Below are 27,129 nucleotides of genomic sequence, written 5' to 3' on the forward strand. Positions count from 1 at the left end.
CTCATGCCGCTGCCTCTTGTAGCACCGAGGTGGCTTTTTCTCCATCTGGAACCAGAACAACAGCACAACGGGCTCACTGGGCACCTCTCATTTTCCACATACGAGCTGCACCAGGAGCAGCTATTTGTGCCTCACTCCGACGCATTCCCGTGTGTCGGACGCACTGACCCGGCCGGCGCAGCGCTGCAGCCATCCCGTTTCATCACGGTGCATGAAATGTGCTCCTTAACGGTACAAACCCGTTGGTTTCAGCCACCGATGGTGCCAGGGAAGCGGGGACCGGCGCCCGGTTCTGCCCTGAGGGGAGCGGCGAACGCTCATCGCCTCACGCCCATCGCCTCAGGGCGGCGCGCGGCCGCAGGCTCCCCGCGCAGCCGCACGCAGGCGCGCGGCTCCCTGGTGTGTCCCTCGCGCGCCGCCGTAGCCTGCCCCTGCTCCGCGGCGTGAGGGGAGCCCAGGCCGCAGCGGCTGCGCTCGCCCCGCCGAGCCCGATGTGAGCCCCCCCGCGGCGGGGGCAGGCAGCGGGGCCATGAAGAAGGACGTGAGGATCCTGCTGGTGGGAGAACGTGAGTGCGGGAGGGGCCGGAGCCGGGCGGGGGCCGAGGCTGTGGGGCAGGGCGGGGACCGCTGGGCTGAGGGGGAGCCGTTGCCGCCTCGCCTCCGCCTGTCAGAGCGCTCCGGTGCTGCGGGGCGGTGGGTATGGCACCTGCCCGGGAGCGTTCGCCTTGGGCCGCCCGGGCGCGGAGCGGAGCCCCGGCCCCGTCAGAGGTCGCTTTCGGGTGCTCCGTGCTTGCTCCGTGCCCGCTCCGTGCCCGGTTTCCGTGGCGGCAAGGACGGCCCGGCGGGCCCCGGAGCCTGCGTGTCGGGTAGGTCGGGAGCTGCCGGCTGCTGAGCGGGCAGCGTGGAAGTCAGGTTGCGGACTTGTGCTTCTTGGACGTCCCTGCAGATGAAACTGGGGTGAAATTCCTGCCCTGAGGTTTGGGTCTTTTTTTGTGGAAACCAAACTTAAACCTGTTAATGAGTTTGGACATCAGTGGCCAGCTGTGCTCCAGCTGTTATCAGCTGGGTGTCGAGGATTTGTGGGAGAGCCAGGGCGTCCAGATTCCTGCTTGTGCCACGAACTTACTGTATGACCTTGAGTAAACAGCACGTACTTAAGTGCATGTCAGAGTTACAGCGGGTCTGTGTTTTCTCAGATGTTCCTAAAATGATGTCCTGAAGTTCAGGCTTAGGTACCTAAATAACTGGCTGACTTTCAAAGGCACGGCTTCTCACCGATGTAAATGGCAGCAAGGAGGTTCTGTTTTGTTAGTTTGTAAAGTGTGTGTAAGCTCCTTACAAGAAAAGAATGCAGAGTAATTACTAAGTGTTATTAGTAAAATTACCGAATTACATTAGGAGTGTAGTACTACTAACGGCTTTCCTGAGAACTGAATGTCCCATATGTATTTATAGTACAGTTTATGCAGCTATTTTATAGTGCAGGTTGGCTTTGTCTCTACTGCCTAGAAAGGTCTTCTATGACTTTTTCAGAGAGGAATCTTGAGGAGATAGTACTGTGCAGAAGGAGTTAACTCATTAAGCTTGTTTGTGGCTAGTTTTGCAAGACTCAGTTTATTTAGAAATGTATTTGTGCATTTGAATACACCTTTGAATTCCCCTTCAGGATATGTGCCTAATTCTTCTTTACCGCCTTTGACAACGGAACTGGCTCTGTATAGTGGTTTAAGGACAGGTGTAACAGGTACTTTGATGTGGCAAATAGATTCACAGTGTGTCCAACTGAAAATACCAAACATACAGGTCTCTGCAGTACAGCAGTGTGTACATGGCACACATCAAAGGGTCTGAGCATTTGTATAGTATGATTTTGATGGATGTGTAACACAGAGAAGGGAGAAATTTGTTTTACAAACTGTTAAGGCGTCAGTGATGGTGTCAGTGCTGTTTTGTATCTGTTTTTTTATTATTAAACCACAGGTTTATCCAGACCATCTAATTCTTGTTAGAAGATAACAGTAGACCATCAGGCTCAGATTCTGAAATATATGAAGACCTGTTGTAAGCCTGTTCCAAAACACAGCCCTTTTAATGCCCAGTGTCTACATTTTAGGTTTAAGGTTGTTTTAGTCCTAGTATTCAGGGAGCAAACATCAGTTTTTAATGGCAAATAATTTTTGGAATATGTTCAGTAAATTACTGTGTGCTTCATGGTCTAAAAAAAGTAGGAGAGATTTTAAAGCTCTTCATTCTGTCAGGGTGAAACTTAAGATGTAGTTGATGCAGAAGGGCATGTGGCAGTGTAAATTGCAGTTTTAGCTCGTATGAACATCACTGATGAAAACACAACCACGTTGCTGTTAAGAAGCTTGCATCTCACTGCTCTCCAGCCAATACCACCAGGGAAAATGAACAACTATTCTCCCCAGGGAAAACAAAAGTCTTTCTTTCCAGGGTAGTGTTTTCTTTGCTTTACATAGTTTTGTAGTAGCTACTCTTTAACTTACTATGGCAAAGAGAAGCTTTTATTTCTGGATGTCAGAAGGCTCTTGGTTACTATACCAAAAATAGACTTGGATAAGTTGAACGTACTTTGAATCGTCAGTTCAGTAATATTATTTTCTGCACAAAAACAGACATGCAATTTAATCTTCCTCCTCTATTCAGAATTATATACAATAAATAGACCAGTGTAAATGAAGTGATATCAGCAAAACAGCTTCTGTCAATTGGTGACATTTCATTTTGGTTTGAGTAGGAGCAGTGATACAGGCTCTGATTGTGAGGAATGTCTTGGTTGATAAAACATGCATGCTAGAAAACATGCTCTAGGTCCAGCTCCTTTGCATCAAGGAGATTATGCTCTTGCACTTTCAAAGTAGTCAGAATAGTTCGTGGAGACTTGGTCCTTAATGATAGAGCTGTGTCTTCTTGTCCAGCTCTTATCCTTGGTAGTTCAGGACTGAAGCAGAGCCATCGTATCAAGAGTACTATGAAAATATTTAATTCCTAAATTCGTTTTGTGTGCTTTCTTTCTTTCTATTTATTAAATCATATTAAAGCATTTCTAATTTGTTTTGAATTTTTCTTTGCTTAAGTGTTCTATACTGAGGTTAAATGTTGCTAATTCTTTTCTGTAAGAGTAGGATTTGATTCCCATCTGGATGAAATGCAGAAGTGTGAAATGGATCCTAACATTTTACAGTAAAAGAATTGGGAGAGAATTGCTGTCATCCATATTTAGTATGTTTAAACAACAGATGAAAAACCTTCAACATAGTCAGTTAGAAAGTGTTTTAAAAATGCTTGTCATTTTAAGATGGGATGCAACTGCTGAGTGTAACAAAACCAAATTGTCTAATCTCTGTTTCTAATGCTTTTGCAGCCAGAGTTGGGAAGACATCACTAATTATGTCTCTTGTCAGTGAAGAGTTTCCAGAAGAGGTAGAGCATCCTTTGTTGTTTGCTAATTTTTATTTCTATCGTGTTGTTGTATTACTTTGTTCAAAGAGTAAGTTAATAGGTTCTGCTTTAAAATAATGTTTCCTATTTAGAAAGAATAAAGTCTCAAACTGCAAAGATGACTTCTGGAAGAGTGATGTAGGTTGGTTTAAATATACCTCTCTGTGAAGATTAGGAATTTAAATTGTATCTAAGTTCCTTTCTTGTTTTTCACATGATTAATTAAACTATTTTATTAATTTCTGAGCAATGTTGGGATTTTTTTAAGCAGTTGAAACTGGATATAACTGGCAGCATATTTCAACATTAGAGATTCATAAATGGGAAGGTACTGAAAAAGGCAAGAACCTCTTTTTTGTGTTGTTTTAAAAGAGCAAGTAGATTGTGAAATGAATGAGAATGAGGGATTAAAAAGTCACATTATGCATCTATAACTTAGCCATTTTTTGTAACTAAGAGAGGCATTGCTTCTGCTTTTATTTTTGAAGAATGCTTTACTGATGCTTTTGAAGCAAAAACCACTGAAAACTCTTACTGCTTTCGTCCAGAGTAAAAGTAAAGCTACTTCTACCTTTTATCCCTTAAAAAAATGCCAGCACATAGTTCCCTTTATGCCATAAAAAGAACTGTAGCTGCTACAAATAGTTAAGCTTTTTACATATAAACATGAATGTTTATTTCTTCTGATCACAAGTCTTAAAATAGACATCATGTGTTCTCTGTGAGTCTACACTGGGCTGTGTTTAATGCAAATCAGTGGGTTAAAGCAGCTCATGAGTCAACATTTGATTGCTCACATAATTGAATTTAGATCCCAACCTTGCAGGTAAAAAGGAGCTCCAATTTCTGTTTGTTCTTAAACTGCTGTTCTGTTGGCAGGTTGGTTGTTGATGTATTTAGTGAATTGCTGGCCTCTATTTGCTTCTCCGTTTCTTCCTGCAGTATAATGTGGTATATTTCTCTAAATTGCTCTTGGGAGAAAAAGCTTAATCTATATGTGACACCAAATCTGCCTGAAATTACAGAAATAACTTTATACTGCATCCTATATAAACTGCTGAAAGAGATGTACAATTCCTGCAAGTCAGTCATGCAGATCAGAGCTGTGGGGGTGTATAACAGACATTTCAGACTTTGAAATAGTGTTTAATATACTGGGTATTGTCAGTAATTGTTCCTGATGAGATGCAGGTACAGCTTGAAACTTTACACAAAGTTGTTCTTCTGGTGATTGCCTTTTCTTTTTTTCCTTTTTTACTAGAAGAAAACAAAGCATTATGGAAGTTCAGTGTCAGCAGGTAAAAGGCATTAGATTCATTAAAATCAGGTTTAACTTGATTCTTCCTCAATATCGTATAGTGTTCTCTGGATGACTGGCCAACAATCACAGCTAGGGTACAGTATCTTGCAGAACACACACTTTATTAGTATCATTATTTTTATTAGTATGCAGGCTTCTTTGAACTTTATGTGAGCACTCTATCAGAAGTAAGGAAGTTGTTGGGTTATGACTGTATAAAAACTGAGACTGTATTTTGTCTCAGGCTTTTTTGCCACATCTTGATTTTATGGGGTAGTTCTTGTACTGATTGCAGCAAAAGTAGGATCAGGATATCTAGTGCAAAAATTTAAATGTTTAAACATAGGTTAAACAGTATACAATTTGGCAATAATGGCATTGTTAAAGCCATTTGTTGGACTTACTCTCCTAGTAAGGAATTTGTAGCCCTTTAAAGCAATTGGTTGAATTTGATCATTCCCCCAGATTTTAGAACTTTTATTTCTATGAAATTTTTGTTTCAAGTAAATTGTAATTCAGGTTTTGTTCATAGGTTGCACTATGATAGTTGTTCTTTACAGTGGTTGGCTATAGTGGATTTGAGCTGTACTGAAGCATTCACTGAATCTCCTAACAACATTGTTTTCTTGCAAAGTATGCAAGCAGTTCCTTAGTGAGTAGGCAAAGAATGAGAAAGTAGCAGTGACAAAAAGAAACAAAACTACTAAGTTTTTCTCTTTAAAGCTGACTGATTGGCAGGTTTATTATAGTATACAACTATTTTTGACCATCTGGATTTTCTGGATTATCTTTAAAGGCCTTTTCTTGCTGTTTATTTCCAACCCAAGGTTCCACCACGAGCTGAAGAAATCACCATTCCAGCTGATGTCACTCCTGAAAGAGTGCCAACCCACATAGTGGATTATTCAGGTGAGGACTACACAACACTGCAGTGTGACTGGTTTAATATGGAGTTGTTTAGCTAACTCTGTAACCTCTTTAGCAGTCATACAGGTATGTGACCAAAGTTAACATGTAGGAAAACACTAGATTGAAGTAGAAACTCATGGGATAAAATTAAATCAGATGGTGATGGCTGCTCCTATTGATTCAAAGCTTGACATTAACCGCTCTTGGTACTTCCATGAATGATAATCATAGCAATAGTCCAGTGAAGTTAGTGTTCTTTATGTGACAGTTATATTTACAGGTTCAGACAGAGGTGGGTGCTTTAAGAGTTCAAAACTATATTTCCTTCTTTCAAGTGAAGAATTTATTAAAGCACAGGAGACTTTATGTACCTGACATTCTATGTCTGTCTGAATTTCTGATTTGGACACTTTATCCTTTTGTGTTGGTTTCTTATTTTGTTTTTTCTTTTTTGATACATTCTAATCTCCCTGACCTTACTGAACAGATAAATAGGCACAGTATCGAGGTTCATATGCTATCAGAAATATATGCAGCTGCTCCACAGCTGCCAAAACCGTTCTGCCATTTATAATGGAAGCCAAGTATTAGGCCATGTTAGTAGACACCTTCCTGTCTTCTGTCATTATTGCTGAGGAAGTATCTTTGGTGTGTTTGCTTATCTGAAACAAATAACACACTTTTTTTGTTGGACTTAAGCTTCAGTTTATCTGAGTTGTGTGCAACAGACTTTGAGTTAATGGATCAGTTCATTGTTGTTACAGCAGAAGCACTCTGTAGTGCATTTTACCAAAAGATGTTTAACTAAGAAGAGCTTTCACAAGGCTCTGACCAACATTGTGAGATATGCCACCTGAGTTCTGTAAGTTACTCATTTCTGTTGGTGAAAATGTGTAGTATTAATGAATGGCTTATTCTGTTGAATGCAGAAGCTGAGCAAAGTGATGAGCAGCTTTACCATGAAATATCACAGGTAAGTGTATTTTCATGTTTAAAAAATAGTATGTTTTCATGTTTACTAGAAACTAGAAAATAGTTTCTGCCTTTGTAGAAGTCTTTCCTCATAATTCCTCTGCATTAGAAGGGCTTCACTTTGAACTGAAGGAAAAAAACCCTCTTGCTTTTTCTTCCTTGGCATTTTGTTTTGTGCCCTGTGCTAGAGTAAACCTTCCTCTGTTGAAGAAGAGTGGGTACTGCCACTGTGGTGGTGAATTGAGCTTTAGCTTTGGCTCTTCCAAATAAAACGACAGAACCTCAATAAATACCTTTTAATCAGTAGATGAAGGGATTGACAGTTTTTGTGAAGAAACAGTGCTACCCTGGATAGATCCATTTTGCTTCCTTCTGTCCTGTGGTACTATTGCATTTATGAATAGCATGGGATTCTTGGTAATTTTCTCATTCCTTCTGTTTTAACTTCTTTATGAGCACCTTTGCACATTTGCTGTAAGGTCTGTCACGATGTTGTGTTCCATTTCTGGCATTTAGTTCAGTACTTGAGTGGAGGCTGCAAACTGGGATTCTTCAGTTTAGATTTCTTGGTAGCATAGGGCTCTTTGTAGGCATAAGCTGTGAATGTCATGCTGCAAAAGAGGCTTTTTGGCACTTCTCAACATATGTATTATTTAGTTTAAGCTGTTTTACAGGCTACAAATAGCTTACAAAAGCCAGAGACAGTGTTTGGCTGATGGTGGAACTGTTCTTACTCTGATGTTGTTACATATGGCTCCTAAGAGATCCTAAACAGTGGAATTCCATCCCTTTCCTTTGTTTTCATTTTAGGCAAATGTGATTTGTATAGTATATGCTGTTAACAACAAGAATTCTATTGATAAGGTATAGTAACACATTTTATCCAATTATTGTTTGAGATGTAACTTGTGCACTGTTAATAGTTGGCAAGCTAAAACCTGTACTGCACGTTTAAAATGTAGAAGGTGGTATTTGAAGTGAAGTTGTTAAGAGAATTTACAGATGTATGATAGCTTCTGGTCCATTTCAGCATCTGGGTTTTCAGTCATTTCAGTCATCTGAGAAAGTTGCTCATTAACCAGCCCTAGTTTCTCCAGTTTTAATTTGTTTCTCTTTTGTGGGTAAATATGTGCCTTCTTGGGAAAGGAGCAGTGGCAGTTATAGTCAAACTTGTGCATGGATCAGTCAGATTAGGTTTGAAAATGTATTTTTCATGTTTGTTTTTAATCCCACTTTAGGTAACAAGTCGATGGATTCCTCTCATCAATGAAAGGACAGACAAAGATAGCAGGTGCATAAGTAAAGATGAGAAGTGTGAATTAGGCTGCACATCGATGGGTGTCAATGGACAGTGTTGAGGATGTTAATTGTTTAAGAAAATCAAATTAAACTTAAAGTTTATATAAGAAGTCCAAGCAACAAGAGATTTAACGTATGTAGGTCTGTTACATATGCCAGCAATGCTATTTATTTTCAGTTTCATGGAAAGCTTTTACCAGGTGTGTGTGTTTGTTATGGTCTAGCTAGTTTTGGCTACATGGTCTCTTGTTTCCTACTGCTGCTGGTTTTGTATAGCAATCTGATCAGTTACTTTTGCACTGTGTGGTTTTTGTTGTAGTATCAACAAGAAGAACATTTGTCTGAAGTGTGTATCAAAACCATTTACTTAAAATTGCTGTCGTTTAATTGTGCCTATTGGCTGCAGTGATGTTTAATTACATCATGAAAATAATACAATGGCTTCTGGTGGGAGGTGGAATGCTAAATTGAGTTGGATCTTTTTATCCCTTTGTCTTTAAAGCTCTTAACAGGTTTTATTTTTGGTTTCAGGCTGCCTCTTATATTAGTTGGAAACAAGTCTGATCTAGTGGAATATAGCAGTATGGAAACTATCCTTCCCATTATGAATCAATATACAGAGATAGAAACATGTGTAGAGGTATGCAAGACTTTCTGAAGATAGAATGAATAACAAAAAACACACTCTTGCCAAGCATGTGTGGCAACTTTTTATAGAAAAGGTGATTTTATTTATTTTTGTTAAAAATAAAATATTTCAAATGTAAATCGTCCTGGTGAGTTTATATGTTACTTTTCTGTAGAGAAAGTACACTATTGGATAATCAAATGTTACTCTCAAATTTTTCTAATCCTTAGAGCTTTCTCACATCCATGCCTTTAGCAAGTGTTTTAAATCTAATACTATAATATTATTATAATATAATAAGGTAGACAGATGTCTGCAGAGTATTAAAAATAGAATTAATATTCTATTCTTGGTATGACAGCCAATTGTAGTGAGACCTCCTTAAGTAATTACTGAACAGGACAGGGGCTGGATGTCGTTTCCAAACAGCCCTGCACCCACAAGAGGGGGCTAGATCTTTACTAGATCACTAAAAGTTTGATGCTTGCTTAAATGCCAGAAGTTGCCTGGTAGCCAAGGCACAAGCTAATCGATACAAGGATTTCTTTTTCAGTGTTCAGCCAAAAACTTGAAGAATATATCTGAGCTATTTTATTATGCACAGAAAGCTGTTCTACATCCTACAGGTCCTCTTTATTGTCCAGAGGAGAAAGAGGTATTTATACATAGATTCAAAGAACAAATAAAAGGGTGGGAGGGGGAAGGCTGAAGTTAATCACTTTCCTGTTCTTTCCTTTTCAGTGGATTTTGCATTTCTTGGTGTGTTCTATTACCAAAACCCCAACCCAAATGTCAAGCATTATGTGCCAGAGCCAGGGTGATTGGTGGTGTATTGATCTGATCTGTCTTTCCTCTTCATTCAAGGCAGTGAAGACAGTTTTCTGTTACCCATGTGAACTGTGAAGTAAAATGGGAAGCTTTGTGATTGGCTTTAAGCCAGATGTAATGTGAGCAAATAATGTGTTCAGTTCATTTGCAGATGTGCATTTCACAGTAACCCCATTTATTTCAGGGAAAATACTCCAGACTTGGCCTGATTTAAGGGAAAGAACTTTTCTAAGCATCTTGTGAGACTTTGAAGAGATAAGAAACAAGTGATGTGACTGGTTGTTAAGCATTACAGGTAGTTAGCTTAGCAAACCAAACATTAATTTAATGCGCAAATACAATCTCTAAACATAACCACTGTGTAGTATTGGACAGTAGATACGTTGCTTCAGTTGTACTTTAAGTAGAGAACCAGATAATAACTCTGTTTTGATTTCTTCCATCAGAATCCTTTATGAGTTAGTAATGTGATAAAATTGTTGTGCTGAAATCTTTTTGGTTTTCCAAAACTAATCACTATGCAATCTGTGTGACCTCTCTGAAGAGAAGAGTCCATCATCACTATAGTTGTTGGGAGAGAGTTGCCAGTGTCTGGTTTCCTTCACTTGGAAGGTATCCTTACACATCCTCTGTGATAGAGATAGTTCATATGATCAATGCTTTGCCTGGTAGATGAATGAGCCCTGTGAAGGTTTTCAGTATTTGGCGTTTGAAGCCTTCTGAAGCCATAGTTGTAGTGGTGAATAGAGATAGTGTGCTTGCTTAGAAAGAGTTGGCTGTAGTTCTAGTCATTTATATTTGCAAGGCACTGGATTCAGAGGCCTTCCTCCCCCTCCAAAAACTGTCGGGGTGGAGCCAGTTGATTTTTAAAGCTTCCTGTAACAACAAGACTGAATTTAGAGAACTGATTTTTTTTTAAGAACTATATAGTGCCACCTTCAGCTTGTGAAGAGCTTGGGGTCTTCTAATGATTGAATAGAAGGACATTTAACGTGGATTAATTGCTTTAAATGTATGGGTGTAGATTTGCTAGATCAGGATTTTGTCTCCTCTTGCTTTTAATTTTTGTGTATGAATGTGTCTGTTCTAAAAAAGTAAACTAAAGACCAGTGTTTGTTTTAGTGTGCTTGATGTCACTCAGTGTAATCTTTTTATGTTCAAGCCCAGAAAGATACTGAACTTTCTTTCATTCCATAGATGAAACCTGCCTGTATTAAAGCACTCACTCGCATTTTTAGGATTTCTGATCAGGATAATGATGGCACTCTGAATGATGCAGAGCTCAACTTCTTTCAGGTAAGTCTTGCTTAGCTTTTCACTGTGCTTGATAGTTGAACTGTGTAATTCTAGAAAAACAAAGGGATTGGTTTTGAAGGAATAGTATTAAGGTGAATCAGGTCTAAATATTAAGTCTCAAGTGCAGTATAGAAGAATGGATCTGTAAAAGTGGAAGTGGTGTTAGTTTAATTTCTAACCATTGTTCAAGTTTTAATTCAACAGCAAAACTTAAAAAACCACTATTAGATGTACAAGCCTCAATGCTTGCAGTTAAAATAAAGCTTGTAGACCTTCGTTTGCACTAAAAATTTGGATTGTGATTTGCCATCAAAATGTTTAAGGCTGTATTTCATACAGGACATGCTGTTTGTCCGGCTTAATAGCCAGTGGTTCTAACATGTTCTTTCTGGGTTTTGTTAGAGAATTTGTTTTAATACACCACTGGCACCTCAGGCTTTAGAAGATGTAAAGAATGTAGTCAGGAAAAACCTAAGTGATGGAGTTGCAGATAATGGATTAACATTAAAAGGTAAGCCTTACTTCACTCTTAAAAAATGTATCTTTATACAGCTGGTATTCATTCTTACATAAAAAGATGCTCTTTTGGAATATGATCTCTGTCTTGATTTGTTTACGCTACAAGAGCTGGGTGTAGTGGCAGTATGATCCCAAAGGGTAATTAAACTGAGGAATAAGGGGGTGAATAAAATAGGGTATTTCCTACTTACTGTTACAGAGCTTGGAGTCCAGATAAGTATACTGGTTCAAAAGCCATTGTCTCCTAGATAAATCTGTGTCCTGTCTCTGGGCTCACTGGCTGCAACACTTGTCAGCGAGGTGTGGTGTCTGCCAACATTTTAACAGCTATGTTGGACAGATTGGCTCAGAGCATATGGCAAAAGGGGAAGGAGAAAAAAGGGTTTCTTTCTGAGCTCCACAGCTTTCCCTGTGGAGCTTACATATGTAATAGAACTTGGGAGAAATTATGAAGAGTGAGAATCTTAAGGCATTGACTTACTAGACGGTAAAATCTCAGTGTTCATTAAGCTCTGTAAAGTCCTAAAGAAAAATCCTGCCCAGTTACTTTGATACAGGGAAACAAAAGGCCATGAGACTACCCTCCAGGCTTCCTACTTTAAATTGTTGAAAATACTGTCTTTATTTTCATACAGCTAAGCTCTTCTAAAACACTGATACTAAAAGAAGCAACAACAGAATACCAAGTGGCTTCTTTTAAGGAAACAGTTCTTTGTAGGGCAGTCTTGCAAATAAGATGACTTCTGAAACGTTCAGTCTGTGTAGAAAATGCTTTAATGTCACCCAGGGGTTTAAAATCTGAATGCCTGTTTCAAGCTTTTTGTTTTCAGCCTGATATTGATTCCATTAAAAATACTTGTAACAGATAAAGCATTTCAGGGCCTTAAGATTTCATCATTTGATTTTTAGGCTTTCTTTTTCTACACACACTTTTCATTCAGCGAGGAAGACATGAAACAACATGGACTGTTTTACGTCGTTTTGGGTATGATGATGACTTAGAGCTTACACCAGAGTACTTGTTTCCTCCGTATGTATCACTTTACCTTTTTTTAACTTGAATGCATTTAATTTATGCTGCCTCCTGCGTTGGCAGGAGGAAAGGGTTATGTAGTGTATTTATATAACACATTGTTACATCAATATCTGCCTTACTTTATGACCTACCAGCCAAAATCTGCATGTGACTGTAAAGGACGAAGGAATAACTTTTGTCTCTTGTGCCAAATCATGTACTGCTCTCTTTGTAAGAAATATGCCAAGAGAGACTTCATAGAAAACTGGAATGTAAATTTGAGCAGTTGCTTACTGTATATGGCAGCAGATTAGAAAAAGCTTGTCAGTATTTTAATAGCACTTGAGAATCTTTGTCAATCCTCAGATTAAAAAGTTGAGATTGACCAATTCTGTGGCTTTTTTTCCAAAATATAAGTGCATAATTTTCAATTAAGGAAACCCAAAACCAACCACAAAAACCAAACTAACCAAAGAAAACCCTGTTAACTAGATAGCAATGTATCATGTCATATAAAGTCACTCATTCATAATTTTAGAATTCCTAATAAAAAGTATATAGTTTGGTTTCTTTAAAGATAAATTATTCAAGCTAAGTGTAAAGGTCAGATGCTAAATGATGTCATAAAAAAGTCTGTATTTTAAGTTCTAGTATTCCATATTTCATAAAAACACACTTCCTGTATTTGTTTTGTTTTGTTTTCAATGAACAGGCTAAAGATTCCTCAGGACTGCACAACAGAATTAAATCATCATGCATACTTGTTTCTTCAAAGTATTTTTGATAAGCATGATTTGGTAAGCTTTTAATTTGAGTGCATGTGTCCCCTTCTACTTAAGAGCCTTAGTTTGTTGGCAATTTTACCAGCAAAGTGTGTTTTTTGGCATGTCATTTCATTCAGAAATTGCTTCTGGCTTAAACTATGCAGTCAGAAGTATCCAGCTGCTTGTATTTCTGTCTACAACTGAGTTGGCAGTTACAGAAGTACTACCATTTGTTTTTAACTAGCTTATATATATAGTCCTACGTAAACCCAAGAAAAGAACGATTAAAAAGAAAGCAGCTTAAGTTTTTTTTATAGCTAGTTCCTTGAATCTTGTGAGCATACAGCAAGAAAATATCAGTTTAGAATAGACATCAATGAAGTGCTTTAGGTCTGATTTTGTATGCTTTTTTTCAGGATAGAGATTGTGCTTTGTCTCCTGATGAATTGAAAGATTTGTTCAAAGTCTTCCCTTATATGCCATGGGGACCTGATGTTAACAACACTGTTTGTACAAATGAAAGGGGGTGGATTACATACCAAGGGTTTCTCTCTCAGTGGACGTAAGTATGGTGGTTTAGTAGTTGAGAACTTTAGGGCTGATGTCTGTAGATTCTTCTTAAAAATCTAGTAGAAAGATTGGAGGTTTAATAGTTGAAAATTAACCCAAGTAGTCAAGCTTCTGCAGCCATCCAGTGACCTAATCTTCAATTGTTATAGCCTGGTCAGGATTTGGCCAGTATTTACTGCTAACTCTGAAGAAGTGTCTCTTCAGAATGTGGAAATTGCTCTGAAACTTGTTGAAATATTTATTTCTGTTCTTCTAATCTTTAAAGCTGGTGTGAATAATTGTGTTCAAACAATGAGGGTTTTTTCCTATGGAAAATGAGGAAAGTATTATTTACTGAGGGGGGAAAACAATATGGTATAGGTTGGTCAGCCTTGGCAAGTGCTGCTTTCATAGTGTTCTCTGCACTATTAAGGCTGGTAAAGCTGCCACCATTTACTTTCAGAGTGCTTTTGTCCTTCAGTACTACACAGTGCCAGGAATGCTTCTGTCATGTCAGCCTGGAGATAGGAGGGGAAAGTTTTTTCAGTACTGTAGGAATTGGTATCACAGATGCTAGCAATTTAGAAACTTCTTTTTGTTCCCTCTACAAGACTGACCACGTACTTAGATGTACAGCGTTGCCTGGAGTACCTGGGTTATTTGGGCTACTCGATACTTGCAGAGCAAGAATCTCAAGCATCAGCAATTACAGGTAATAAAAAATTTGTTACAGCCTAGAAATTTAGATTTAGAAATCTGCTCAAGAGTAAATTGTTTAAAATAATGGTCTTTTCTTCACTTTTATTCTCTTTAATTTTCTGCTCAAGTCAAATCTTTGATTTAATATTTGTGCGCGATGGTTTTGCATGCATCTTAATGCAAGTGGGCAGTTATTTCATGTTCTCACGTACATCTTGTGAATAATGCATGTGTGTTTTTCAAAAGTGACAAGAAATAAAAAGATAGACCTGCAGAAAAAACAGACTCAGAGAAATGTCTTCCTATGCAATGTTGTTGGAATGAAAGGCTGTGGGAAAAGTGGAGTTCTTCAGGCTCTTCTTGGAAGAAATCTATTCGTAAGCAACCTTTTGCTTATATTCACCTATATGTACTTTTGAGTTAAAGTTAGACAGCAAACCCAATTGGTCTTAGAGCTTTACTGATTTATTACTGACTTTGGAGAATTGTATGGGGGAATACAGAATTATTGGGGAGGGCGGGTTTTATTCTGATTGGTTTTGGGGTTTAAATCAAATAGACAAATGGCTGATGCATGCAGTAATTGTACATAGCAGATTATAGCTGTGCATATAAACCAAAGATTGCAGCAGTTTTCATTCATTAATAAATGTAGTAAAACAGCTGTTCAGATCTAACCTAAAGGGAAGAAGTTGCTGTTGTCTAACTTGAAATTCTGCCTTTTCAGAGACAGAGGCAAATACGTGCAGAACACAAATCTTACTATGCCATTCATACAGTCTATGTATATGGACAAGAAAAATACTTGCTGGTAAGGTTGCTTCATTATTGTTTGCATAAGGCTTGTTAATCTTAAAATTCACTGAAGTACTGGGAGCCTTCTGCAAACAAATTTCTGTTTTAATGGTCTCCATCAATCTGTGTGTGTCTGTTCTCCTCTTCCCCTCCCTTTCTCAGCTCAAATAACTTCTGCTTTAACATGTTGCTAATACTCTAAACTGGACCTGTTATTTTTGAAACCTTGATCTAAGAGGTACAGAACCCAGCCCATTAGGCTCATGCTGCAGGGCATCAAATTATAACACTTGATAAGTTATCAGCAAACAGGCCTCCTATTCAGTAAAGAAGAATCTGTCACGTAGGGTGGTTAGGGTGGCTAAAGTTAATCTTCTGTGAGTGAAGTATGTTCTTTAAAGCTTGTTCCATTGTAGTTTTCCTTTATGGAAATAGGGTATCTTTGTTCTCCAAGATCTGGTCCTCTGCTCTGAGGTTTTCCTCTGTAGGATGAACGTAGTTTCCGTGGAAATCTATGACTTTGTGTTAAAGTAAATGTTAACTTTTATGCTGATGTTGTCATTGCCTGCAATATGATGTTAACAGCTCACATATGCTGTCTGTGTGGTAAATTCCTACTATTTCTTTATCATTAATTCTGCCTGTTGTCTGTCCATTAGTTCTAAGGATAAAAATGAGCCATAGAAATTATGAGAAAAAGAAAGTTACGAAATTCCTTTAACTGCATAATGACAAAGCTTTTCTCCCTCTCTGACCATCTGTTTTTCCCAGCTACATGATGTCAGTGATGCTGACTTTTTAACTGATGCTGAGACCATATGCGATGTTGTCTGCCTGGTATATGATGTCAGTAACCCCAAGTCCTTTGAATACTGTGCCAGGATTTTTAAGGTTTGTACAGTGTTTATATATACACAAGCCTTCACATTTATTTATCTTCTCACTGACAAAATATTCAGTGTCAGTTACTGATCCCATACACAAGTTCTGGTGCTTAAAAGACACTTTATTTATGAATGCTGGTTAAATATGGCTCATGATTTAAAAGTGCAGTTTTAATTATTCAAAGCTAATGTTTAGTTGTCTATTTAAAACATTCTGCTTCTAGAAATGCCTGACTTCAGTGCAATGAATATATCTTAATGATGCTGCAACCAGTTCAATTCAGGCTATTCCAGGTTGCCATACTTCATATACTGTGTCTTCTCTCCTTTTAAACTTGCAGCAGCACTTCGTGGATAGCAGAATACCGTGCTTGGTAGTAGCTGCAAAGTCCGACTTGCATGAAGTTAGACAAGAATATAGTATTTCTCCTGCTGAATTCTGCAAAAAACACAAAATGCCTCCACCTCAAGCCTTTACTTGTAACACTGTTGATGTGCCGAGTAAGGATATCTTTGTTAAACTGACAACTATGGCAATGTATCCGTAAGTACTTGAACTGTTACGTTCTTTATATTGCATGAGTCACGCACAATACCACTGCATGTCATTGTTAGCCATGAGGATGGAACTGCCTCTGGAACTGAGATTTAGCAACAGGGAGACAGAAGTGACCTGAGTAGAATCCTCAAATTACTTCAAATTGAGCAAGTTGGTGTATATCCAGCATATAAATCAGCATCAGCTATTGTTGTAAGATATTTCTTAAAAGAATACACTATTTCATCCAGCTCACGTTGCAAATTCCAATGAATATGTAAGTTTCTGTTCAGTCCTTATTACGGATGCATAAGTCAGTATCTCAGTATTCATATCTTGGTATTTCTGAGATACTTGTGAATATTGTACCATAGTCCTTGTATAGCTCAACTTGAGTTTGTTGCTAGCCCTGTTCCTGGCAGTGTTCAAGGCCAGGCTGGATGGGGATTGGAGTGGAAGGTGTCCCTGCCTGTGCCAGGGTGTTAGAACTGGTTGAGCTGTGCTTCACTTTATTAATCTAACAGATCTTACATTTTTTTTAATAGAATTTCTGTATAAACACCTTTTGGGCTTCAGATGCAATAAGATACTTAAGCTCACTTTCTTCTTCACATCTCGTTGTTGCTAAGCTCACTTTGCATCTCTTTTTTGGTGGGTGGAGCTTTTAATATGGTGACGGATTACATAAATATTACAGCAGATGGAGTCTAGTATGACAGCTGACATTTGCCTTAAATTACACAGAAATAATGTCACTTTCACCCAAAATAATAGGATTTATTTTTCTGAATATTTGAAACAATTTATTGCATTAGATTTGTAAAACTTTTGTTTTGTTTTTGTTTTCTTGTATTTATTTTGTAGTGCTGGAATACTGGGAAACCACTAAAGCATAGCACTGACCAAATGTCTGTCATATCAATATCCCTGCTTCTCCCTTAGTTTTCAAGCATGTGTTATGTGCTAGGGTGGGAAAAGTAGAGGCAACTGTCACTTCGTAAAGTGTGCATTCAGACTGGTAGAAAATGTGGCTTACTTTCCTTTGAAAAAGGGGTGTTACCTATTGCTGTGCAGACATACAAACTTACGGATATACCTTACAAACTCAAATAAATTCAGCCAACATTTTCCTTCGTGTTTGTGCCTTACTATTAAGATCTGTGTATGGTGGTAATGCCAAAATATCCAAGACATAGAACATCTGACCTTAAAACTCTGCACAGCTGTAGTTGTACCCTTGCTTCCCCAGTGTATTTTTTTTCCCCCTTCTCTCCTTACTCATTCAAATGTACCTTTTTATTCCTGAATCTCTCTTGGTTGTGGCACAGTCCTAATGTGCACCTGATTTGATGAGCAAGATTTCAACTCCTGTCCTTCTGTGTGTTTTCGCAGCCATGCCCGGTTACGCTGTATGTGCGCCTGCAACAGGTGTACATTTTGCATCTGTCAGAACTTCCTCAACTCAGACTTGCTGCAATCTGTAAAGAACAAACTCTTCACTGCAGTTCTTAACAGGTCCTTAACTTTATTTACTAGGTACCAGGTGTGCTTTTAAAATAAAGGGTTTTTGAAAGAGTGGTAACCTTATATACCGCAGATTTCTCACTCCATATCCACTCCATAGGCAGATACTTACGTTAATAATTGTCACAGAATTGTCAAACTTTGTTTAACTTGAAGCTGCTTTTGGTCTTTCAAGCTTAGCCCAGTGATTTCTTTGAAATATTACCAGTTTGGTAGTTGATTCAGGCACTTAGTGATTGTAAAAATACTCTGGAGGAATTAGGACTGTGTTTTTTTAGCCAACTGGTAATGGACATGAAGTAGTGTCTGTAAGTTTGTAGTGTGTCTCACTTGAGACATTATAGGTTTGTTTAGTATTGACTAGAGGTAGTGCCTCTTAGCTATCAGTGACACAGGTATTTTTATAAAGGCACAGCTTGTCTTGTAGCAGCATATAACATACTACATGTTTATAACTGCTAGTTTGATATTTGGGAATTCATAGAATTTCTCTGTGTGTGCTATGCTTAGTTTACACAAAGAGTGAGTATTTTGTGTAAGACTTAAAAAAATCTACATCTTTTAATATCCAATTCCTCCCTGAATAGAATGCAACATGTAAGAAGTGGTAAATGGCTAAACATTTGCATTTGCAGATGCTTTGCAAAAAGCAAACTGGTTTTCAGCATTGAAAACATGATATACCTTGTCCTGTGTGTACTGCAGGCAGTTTTTGACACACATTGATTTACTAACACCTCAGCACTTTCATCACACCCCAGTGAATGGGAGTTCAAACCCAACAATTTTAGTAGCACAATGATTTCATCGTTCATAGCCTTCTTGGGGGCTTGTATGATAAATGTGATTCTTGGAGGCAGCTATGATAAATGTGTTTATTTGAAGGCCATGGTTAAAACATCCTGACATGCTGCTGGTCCATGTGTGTTACTAGGTTTTACTGGTTTCAGTTGCAGCTGCTCCAGATGAGAGTGGTTGTCGCCTTTAAATGCAAGTTACACATAGGAGGCCTGCTTAATATACCCACCTACAGTACTGAGCATCCTTGTGAAATACCACTTCAATCCAAGCTAAAAGTGTTAACCACAGAGTGAGAATTCAGAGAAGGTTGAAAAACTCATTAGCTTAGGAAGAGACTGTGAATGAGTGAGACTGATCATGCTGCATCTCTTCTACACCAGTCACCCCTTAGGGAAAATAATCCTTGCAACAGCAACAACTTTGCATATTGTCACTCTAAAGCTTCATTCAGCAGTCACCACTAGAAAATCACAACTCTTTTCTATTGAGGCTGAAATCACCTCTAACACATCTCCATTTTTTGAATGGTTATGGGTTGCTGCATTGGCTGTCATAGCTTGTTTCTCTCTTCTGTGGGGCTGTGGCTTTTCTGACATTGCACTTTGTTCATCTGAAATACTGTCAAACACTTGAGGTATTAAAATCTTTTCATGAGAAGTCTGGGGATGCTTTTATTCCACACCTTGTCACTGGGTAGTGTGGAATAAGCACAGGAATCTACTACTGCCTAAAAACCATCTGTAATTCAAGGTAAAGAAAATTCCTCATAGACTTTTCCACTGACCCTACAAAAAGGAAGATTTGTTAGAATCCCTTTGTCTGTAGTCAGTCCCTAGCAGTTTGTTGCAGGCTTCCAGCATGTTCACTTCATCTCATCAACTCTCCTCCTAGTTAGCTCCTCGGAAGCATTTCTTTTCTGAAACTCAGTGCATGAACTATTGCAAAACTGCATCTAGGAAAGCTCAGAGACCTGTGAACACAAGGGAATAGCTGCTAATTGTAGACTTAGGAGGGTGGAGATGAGTTTCTTGTTTAAAAATGTAAGCTCCTTACATTCATTTTTACTCTAATGATTTGTGATTAGACTAAGCATCTGAATCAAGAAGGGTTTTCTGTTGTAGTTAGAGTATAGAACTTCTCTTATTTTGCCTTTACATGTGCTTATCATTAGGTCAGATAGTTGGGCAAAAGTTAGATAACTGATGGGCGAAGGAGGTTTCTCAAGAGTACTTTATTTTTCTGATCCCTTCCTATGCTGAAGCTTTACTCAGTGGAAATAGGTAAACTGAAATTTCTCACATTGACCCTTTCTTATATTATTTGTTGCTAAATAATGCTTGAACAGTGTTACCAAGAAAAAGCATTCGTATCACATCTGACTGTTCCCACCTTAGTAATTAAAGGAAGAACATTGCCTCTATGCAACTGAACAACCTATTCAGGCCCACCTTCAGTTTCTCTTCTATGGATGAACATTGGAGGCTCTCACAAGGGTTTATAAATACAACACACGAGGAAGCTCAGTTTGGAGGTGTTTATTGTGCAGGAATGGGATTGTTGGTTTGAACTACCCAGGATCACGCTTTATTCATTCCTAGAGGAAAAGGCACTGCATTCAAAGCACTAGACATGCATGTATAAGACTTGTTACTATCCTGTAGTATTTTTATCTTTTTAATTTGTTCTTTCCTTTAGGTGTTCATTTGTATTTGTCTGGCTGGCACTTAATCTCTTTTTACTACATTGTTTTACCTCTTTTTAAAAGCAAGGTTTCTGCTGGTGTCATTCTAATCCTTTCTTTAATGATGAGCTTGGATTTTGGCTGCTTTTTTATTTAACTGCAGAGCATCCATTTTAAGTGTGTTTTTCTGCGTTCTTGGTTTAAAATCATTCACCTGTTGCCTTTTGCTTGTACAGTAGTGGCATTTTTCTGTCTAAGCTAATTTCAAAGTAAAATGGTTCTAATGCATGAGAATTGGGGTTTTGGCTGAGGGAGACTTCTTGGAGCATGTTTTTCTCCCATCTAAGGTTATTAAATATTGTGGAATACAAGTGAAGTTCTACTTGCATATAAAAAAATGGATGATTCAAAAATTATTTGTAAGATGATTCCTTTCTCTATGAAAGCTTTCCTTCTATGAAATTAAAACAATAGTTTCATTTTCCTGTAATAGTGGGAAGGCTTTAAGACAATAACCCAGGATTTATTTTTTACTGTGTGTCATATATGCAAGTATTTCTCCAAAATACAGTGTATTGCCATTAAATCTAATGGCAGAAATCTATCCCTATCCTTGAGTATCCCCAAATTGGAACAGTATAACTGTATTTTACTTACCTTTTTCTTCCTTCTCTAAACTGTTTGATGCCCCATGCCAAGTAGAAAATTACAAAGCTGCATCCCCTTTCTTTCCAAATAGAATATATTGAGCTGGCATTGTACATTCTTTGTAGGCTTTACAGATAATAAGATGCACTTGGAGCTTTTCACATTTTAGATGACAAATGCATGGGGGAAAACTAACTGCTGGGGTTGGTTTGCATCCGAGGAAAACCCATGCCTGAAGGGAAGCTGCAGCAGCTTGTGCATGTTAACATGATGGTTTGGAATTCAGTTGCTTGTATTTTGTTAGAACCTATTGTCTGTGGAGCAGGCTGCAGCTGCTTACTGGCTGCAGTAACACGCTTCTAGTGCTGATGTGAGTAGCCATGTGACAAGCCTGTTGGCCTCACCACTGTGCTATTTAAGATGCTGTTTTAGTAAATAACGTAATGGTTTTGAACTCTTGTAGTTCAGGTTAAACCTTCCCAGACTTGGGATTCTCCTGCTGCTGACGTAGGGAAAAGTGTCAATATTGGCCCATAACTCAGCAGTTTTCTGTGTGTAACCATGACAGGCATGCTCAGTTAACCTCTTGGTAAGTGCATGTTATAAACTTCTTGTGAGTTGTTAAAGCCTCTTAAGGAAAAGACCATACAGATCTCAGATGTTATTCAACAAGTGACCAGGTACTTGACATGCTGTTCAGGGTAGGTTGAACAAAAATCTGTCTTTTTTTTCCAAAACATGCATTAAAATCTGAGTTTTATACTAAAGGCAAAATATTTAGGCTTGCTTATTAAATATGTGGAACTAATTGTATGATTAAATACACACCCCAAACTATTTGGGAAGTTTGAAGGCAAGTTATTATTACTAATAAGCAAGAGCTTCAAAACCAGCTTCATTTCTGGGTCCTAACTGCTACTGTATGTGTATATATGTGCACATCTATATGCATATTTTACCCTTGGAGAGGATAGTTTCTCTAACTCAGAGTTACTCATACTAGCAAGGCAGTAATAATACCTGCCACTGGTGAAAATCAGTTTTATAACACTACTACACTGAAATAAAATTAGGACATTATTTACTGAAGAGGTAGAAGTTTTCAGTTTGTATTGAGAAATGTTTTCTGCATCACAGCCACCTTCATGTGCTGGAAACAAACATTGATTTGCTTTATCATTTCAGACAGATGCTATTTTCTTCCCCCCCCCCCCCCCCCCTTAGTGGCAGCTAAACAATATTAGGGATCAAAATTGCAGAAAATGGATTTATGGCAGCATGAGGAACATTTCAGGAAGAGACAGTAGAATTTTTTTCAAAGGTATAAAGCAATTAGACATGCGTAATGCTCTGGATTTCAGTAAGCATTCTGGGGCTTTGGATTTTTGGGCTGTGTTCAGAGGGCCCTAATGATTTCTTACTGAAGTCAATAGATTTCCTTGAGGTTATAAGACAAATCCCTGCCTTGATTTATTTGCTTTATTTAAATAAAAGATTCTGTTAGGCTTAGAAAAGGATCAGAGTCAATTTACTCTCCCTTTAGACATGAAAAGAGGATTTTTATCGTGACTGAGAATATCTTAATTGTTTTTTAAAGGGCGAAGCATGCTCAGCAAGTTTCTTGCATATATTAAATACAGACATGTGCAAAACTTAAAACAAGGCAAATCATAGATAGGAATCAGAAAATTTAGATGTGAGAGCTAATGCTTTATGAGGCAATGCACAAGCATTCATTTGCAGCTTCAACAGTGATTTGCACATTTAAATGGATGTATTTAAATTATACAAATAGTTGGGTGTTTGAATTAACCAAATTAAACCTAAGAGCTGTTATAGAAATACCCAAAAGAGTTTGTTAAAGTCATGTTACATACAAGCGATTTATTTTACATATATAAGTTTTATCCTTTACAGATCTGCAGACAAGGGGATTATAACCTTTTACTTAAAAAAACCTCACCAGGTGTAGTGATAAAATGCAGTCTTTAACTGAATTATTGACATTAATGGGATCTTGTCAGTTTTAGGGCTGATGTGTTGGAGTCATTCAGGTGTGTTTAGTACAGGTCCTCTAGCTTGGAAGTTGAGGCTTTCAGGATGGAGTGGGAAGAGATTCAGTTCCTTAATCCCTTTTTGTCCTTAAAGCAATGGCATTCAGCTACATGAAATCATTTCTTTTACTCAGCTCATCAGAAGTACAAACCCCATTTATTTCTAAGTTTTTAACAACTGCACGCAAATCAGGGGCTAGATGGCTAAAAATGACAAGTTCTCTGGGCTTTGTTATTTGAGCATATTTGAGACACTGCTGTTGTTGAGCCATGCTATGAACTGCAAACTGTGCATGTGTGTAAAAAGGTTAAGAGCCTACATAGATGAGTTGGGGGCCATGCTGTTAGCAGACGAGGAGAGCAGTATTATGCAGCAGGTGCACGCCGTCAACTCTATAGAAGATTCCATCTTCATGGAGTCATCTCTTGGTCCACGTTTACTTGAAGACAGGTAACAACAGCCAAACCAAGGTGACCTTGCCATTGCCTTTCCCTTTCTTCCTCTCAGCAAACCACTTGACACCTAGTTTGCAGAGAGTTTGTCAAAACTAGCTATAGAAGAACTAATGCTTGCAGGATATAATGAATTTGATCTGTTCCATAACCTAGCAAGATATTCTTAAATAAGATGAGGATTTCTTAGAGACCAGCTGTGTTTTGCTGTTTGTACACCAAAGAGGCTGTTCTCCAGCATGTGATATGACAGTACACTGATGATCTATATAGCTTCTATTGCTCCTGCAAACATCTACTAAAGAATATCCTAAAGTGGTTTTGTGTATTTTGATAGCAAGTAACAATTCCTGCTTTATTAAACAGCTTGTATGCTATAACTCTGCAGTTCACACTATATGAACTCTCTCGTGCACCGTGTATGCTTAGGATCTCCGTAAGCTCCTTATACTTAATACTCCTGCAGCTTTCACCGAATAACCTGTGATGATTAATACAGGCTAAAATACTCAGGCTAGTGAAGTTCTGTTCAAAGTTCTATCTTAAGCAAAAATAAACAGTGAAAAAACCTTCACTATTGTTTAGGAACTTCTTATGCTTTGAATTACAGCATTTATGATAACTTGTTTTAAACGGTAGCTCCTGCTATGGTAAGCTGTCATACTTGAGACTACTTGTGAGGATGGCTAGCCGTGTTTAACTGAGCATGCTCACAGACTTCTTGCAGTATTTGGGAGAGTTGGATCATTGGCTGTCTCTACTGTCATGCAAGATGTGGCTTTTTATGTCATACAGTCACTTCATACTGTTGTTACATCTCATCTTTTTCTGTTGATGCCATTGTCACTGCTTGATTCACTAGCACTTTCTCTTAGCTTTCAGCTTGGTATTGGATGACTGTTTCTATTGCTGTTCTTGTGACTGTACTGGAAAGAAAGGGATTTACAAATGGTCCTTTTGAGTCTAGCTTTTGGAAAAATATTACTTGCTACTTGTCAGTAAACTTTTCTGAGGGGAAGAAGAATAAGTAGATACCCAATAGGACTGGGAAGTTTTTCATGAAAAGCAGAACTATGCAAACTCAACATTTAAAAGCTATTTTGCTGGACAGAGTTGTCACTATGGGTTATTAATTATTTGCTGGCTATTTTTGTTTTCCTTTTCCAAATGCTTGCTGGTGCTGTCAAAGAAGACACACTGTCCTCCCCACATTCATGACTAATGATCTGCTCCTGCCTTTCTCTTCAGCTATGTGAGCTCTCTGACTTTAGTGAGATCTACTGATGTGATCAGGGCTGCAGATCAAATCCTAAGCCTTTAAGAAAAGTAAAATGGCTGTGTAAGGCCTCAGAAGGCCGAGTTGTAAACTGCTTGCCTGTGACAAGTGTAGTGATGAATTTCCAAAAGCAGAGTAGCTTAGCACAAGTTGTCTGATGAATTCTTGTCATGGAATTAACCTGGTTTTGTATGTGTGTTAAATTTCAGGCATGTGACGCAAGCTGACCTCAAGAGCTCTACATTCTGGCTCCGAGCAAGCTTTGGTGCTACTGTCTTTGCAGTTTTGGGGTTTGCTATGTACAAAGCATTATTAAAGCAGCGATGATCTGAGAAGAAGCACATCTGGCCCTACCAAATAAAACCCCCCACTTTTATGTACATTCTGAATGCTTTAAATTCTGCTATAAATATTTATATATGCAGAGTTACTTTATTAATATTTGTAATTCATGCATAAGATTATTTTAAATTATAGCTCTAACTACAGTATTGCATAACGTGTGAAAAAAAATTGCATCTTAACAGCCAGCTCAAATGGCTTAACTTGTGAGGCCGAAAGGGAATTTGTTGTAAATAACCTGTACATATTAAAGCAGTAAGACATTGCTTCCCAAAAGGCGATTCAGAATACTGTTCTTGGATGTTTCACCATGGTGACATACTAGTTGTATAGTTGAAATTGAGTAGGCTCAACTCAAGGATCATACTTCCTCAAGGATTGCTTATTTATTTCACATTCATCTGAAGTGACTTTATCTTTTTGAACTACACACTGTACCAGGTAGAATTTGTGATTTTCATTCTTGTCTGTTCTTTTTAACCAATGAACAAATTTCCCCACTGACTACGTATTTCAGGAGAGCCCCTGTTGCTGTCCTGGCCAATGACTTTGTATGTTATGTGACCAGTGACACATTTAGTCTGATTTTGCTTTTAAAGGGAAAAACGTGAAACTTCAAGACCTTCCAGATCAAGTTCATACACTGTGTGTAATTTGAGTTTTCATTTTCCACAATGTGTTTTATAACCCCTACAGATCAGATGAGCAAATTTGTATATTACAAATGTTTATAATTCAAAAAGTGTTGCTGTTTAATTTCTTACATCTGTCAATCATACCTGTTGGAAGCTGTGTGATAAAACTAAAATAGTACACAGTGCCTATTCTACTGTAGTATATTAGTTGCATGGATCACAGTGCATTCTGTAACTGGCTAGAATTACCTATAGACACAGCTTTTTTTAATATCAAGTAAATCAAACATTAATTTCTCATGACAAACCTATTTTTCCATTGCTGGCCTTTTCAAGTATTTCAATAAAATAACTGTGTACTGTGTTTGTGTTTATTTTTTCCCCTTCCCATGCCCTGAAGGATGGTTCTTATGAAACCTTGTTGTTTATCAGAGAGAATACTGTCAGTGCCTTCAGTAGTTGGAGCTTAAACGTCTCAGCTATGTAATTTTGATTTCTTATGACTGTGTTGCCTCCATTAGAGGTTTATTTCTGATTTATAGCGGAAGACAGAAGTGACTTCTGTGCTGTTTAAAGCAGAAACACAAATGCATACTCAACCATGAACTTTGTTTACTCTCAGGAACAAAACAGAACAGGACAAGAATGCAGAGTTCTGGGTTCTTTGGGAAAGCTGATGCCTGTGCGTTACATTGACCTTCCAGAAAAGTGAGGTGAGAAAGTTCTGTCAACAGAAGGTTAGAAAGCTCCCAATAGTAAACTATTAACTCTATCTAGAAAACTATTAGTTGTGTGAAGTTTTTGAAGAAGTCTCATACTTTTCTGCGGACGTGTATGTACCATATTCCCTGGGAAATGATCATTAGAGACCTTCTGTGTATCCTCCTCCCATGAGGTAACTGAGGACTGCAGAGATCAGATTTTTCTATATTAACCTTTTCTTACAACAGGACAGGAGCTGCTCTCAGCCTCTCTCCTCATTCCCTGTTCTAGGTCCCTCCCCATTCTAGCCCTGCTAGTGATCTCCCTTCACCATGTCACTGTCTGTTTTGTACTGGGAAGCCTGGAACTGGACGTGTGTGGCAGTCTCACAAGTGCCAGTTACTGAGTGTGACCATGGATAGTGCTTGTGGGAGCTTTGTCAGCTGAATAGTACTTCCTACTTTTTTCTGTTAGATCTGCCATCCATGATGAAGAATAATAAATGCATTCATGTGATATAGAACTTTCAAATTGATGACCTGAGCAACTGAATGCT

General features: G+C 38.2%; 1 protein-coding gene across 4 annotated transcripts; it reads left to right on the forward strand.

Annotated features, from left to right (window-relative positions):
- The first annotated feature begins 429 nt into the window (after positions 1-429).
- Positions 430-26,235, forward strand: RHOT1 (ras homolog family member T1). Of its 4 annotated transcripts, XM_034067447.1 has the most exons (21): positions 430-566; positions 3,386-3,444; positions 5,590-5,671; positions 6,601-6,644; positions 7,454-7,507; positions 7,882-7,934; positions 8,474-8,582; positions 9,124-9,225; positions 10,596-10,694; positions 11,097-11,205; positions 12,123-12,243; positions 12,941-13,025; positions 13,409-13,554; positions 14,153-14,253; positions 14,487-14,617; positions 14,968-15,051; positions 15,807-15,926; positions 16,261-16,463; positions 17,850-17,972; positions 23,473-23,616; positions 25,104-26,235. In XM_034067447.1, exons 1-21 carry the CDS (start codon positions 530-532, stop codon positions 25,219-25,221), a joined length of 2,124 nt encoding a protein of 707 aa, XP_033923338.1. In that variant the 5' UTR covers positions 430-529; the 3' UTR covers positions 25,222-26,235. The 4 variants fall into 4 exon arrangements, with proteins under 4 accessions (XP_033923338.1, XP_033923336.1, XP_033923337.1 ...); XM_034067445.1 differs by lacking the exon at positions 23,473-23,616; XM_031046361.2 differs by lacking the exons at positions 430-566; positions 23,473-23,616 and adding an exon at positions 4,724-4,760 and having other exon boundaries at positions 3,411-3,444.
- The last annotated feature ends 894 nt before the right edge of the window (positions 26,236-27,129 follow it).

The sequence above is a fragment of the Melopsittacus undulatus genome, chromosome 11 (assembly GCF_012275295.1).
Source record: "Melopsittacus undulatus isolate bMelUnd1 chromosome 11, bMelUnd1.mat.Z, whole genome shotgun sequence".
Taxonomy (NCBI): Eukaryota; Metazoa; Chordata; class Aves; order Psittaciformes; family Psittaculidae; genus Melopsittacus; species Melopsittacus undulatus.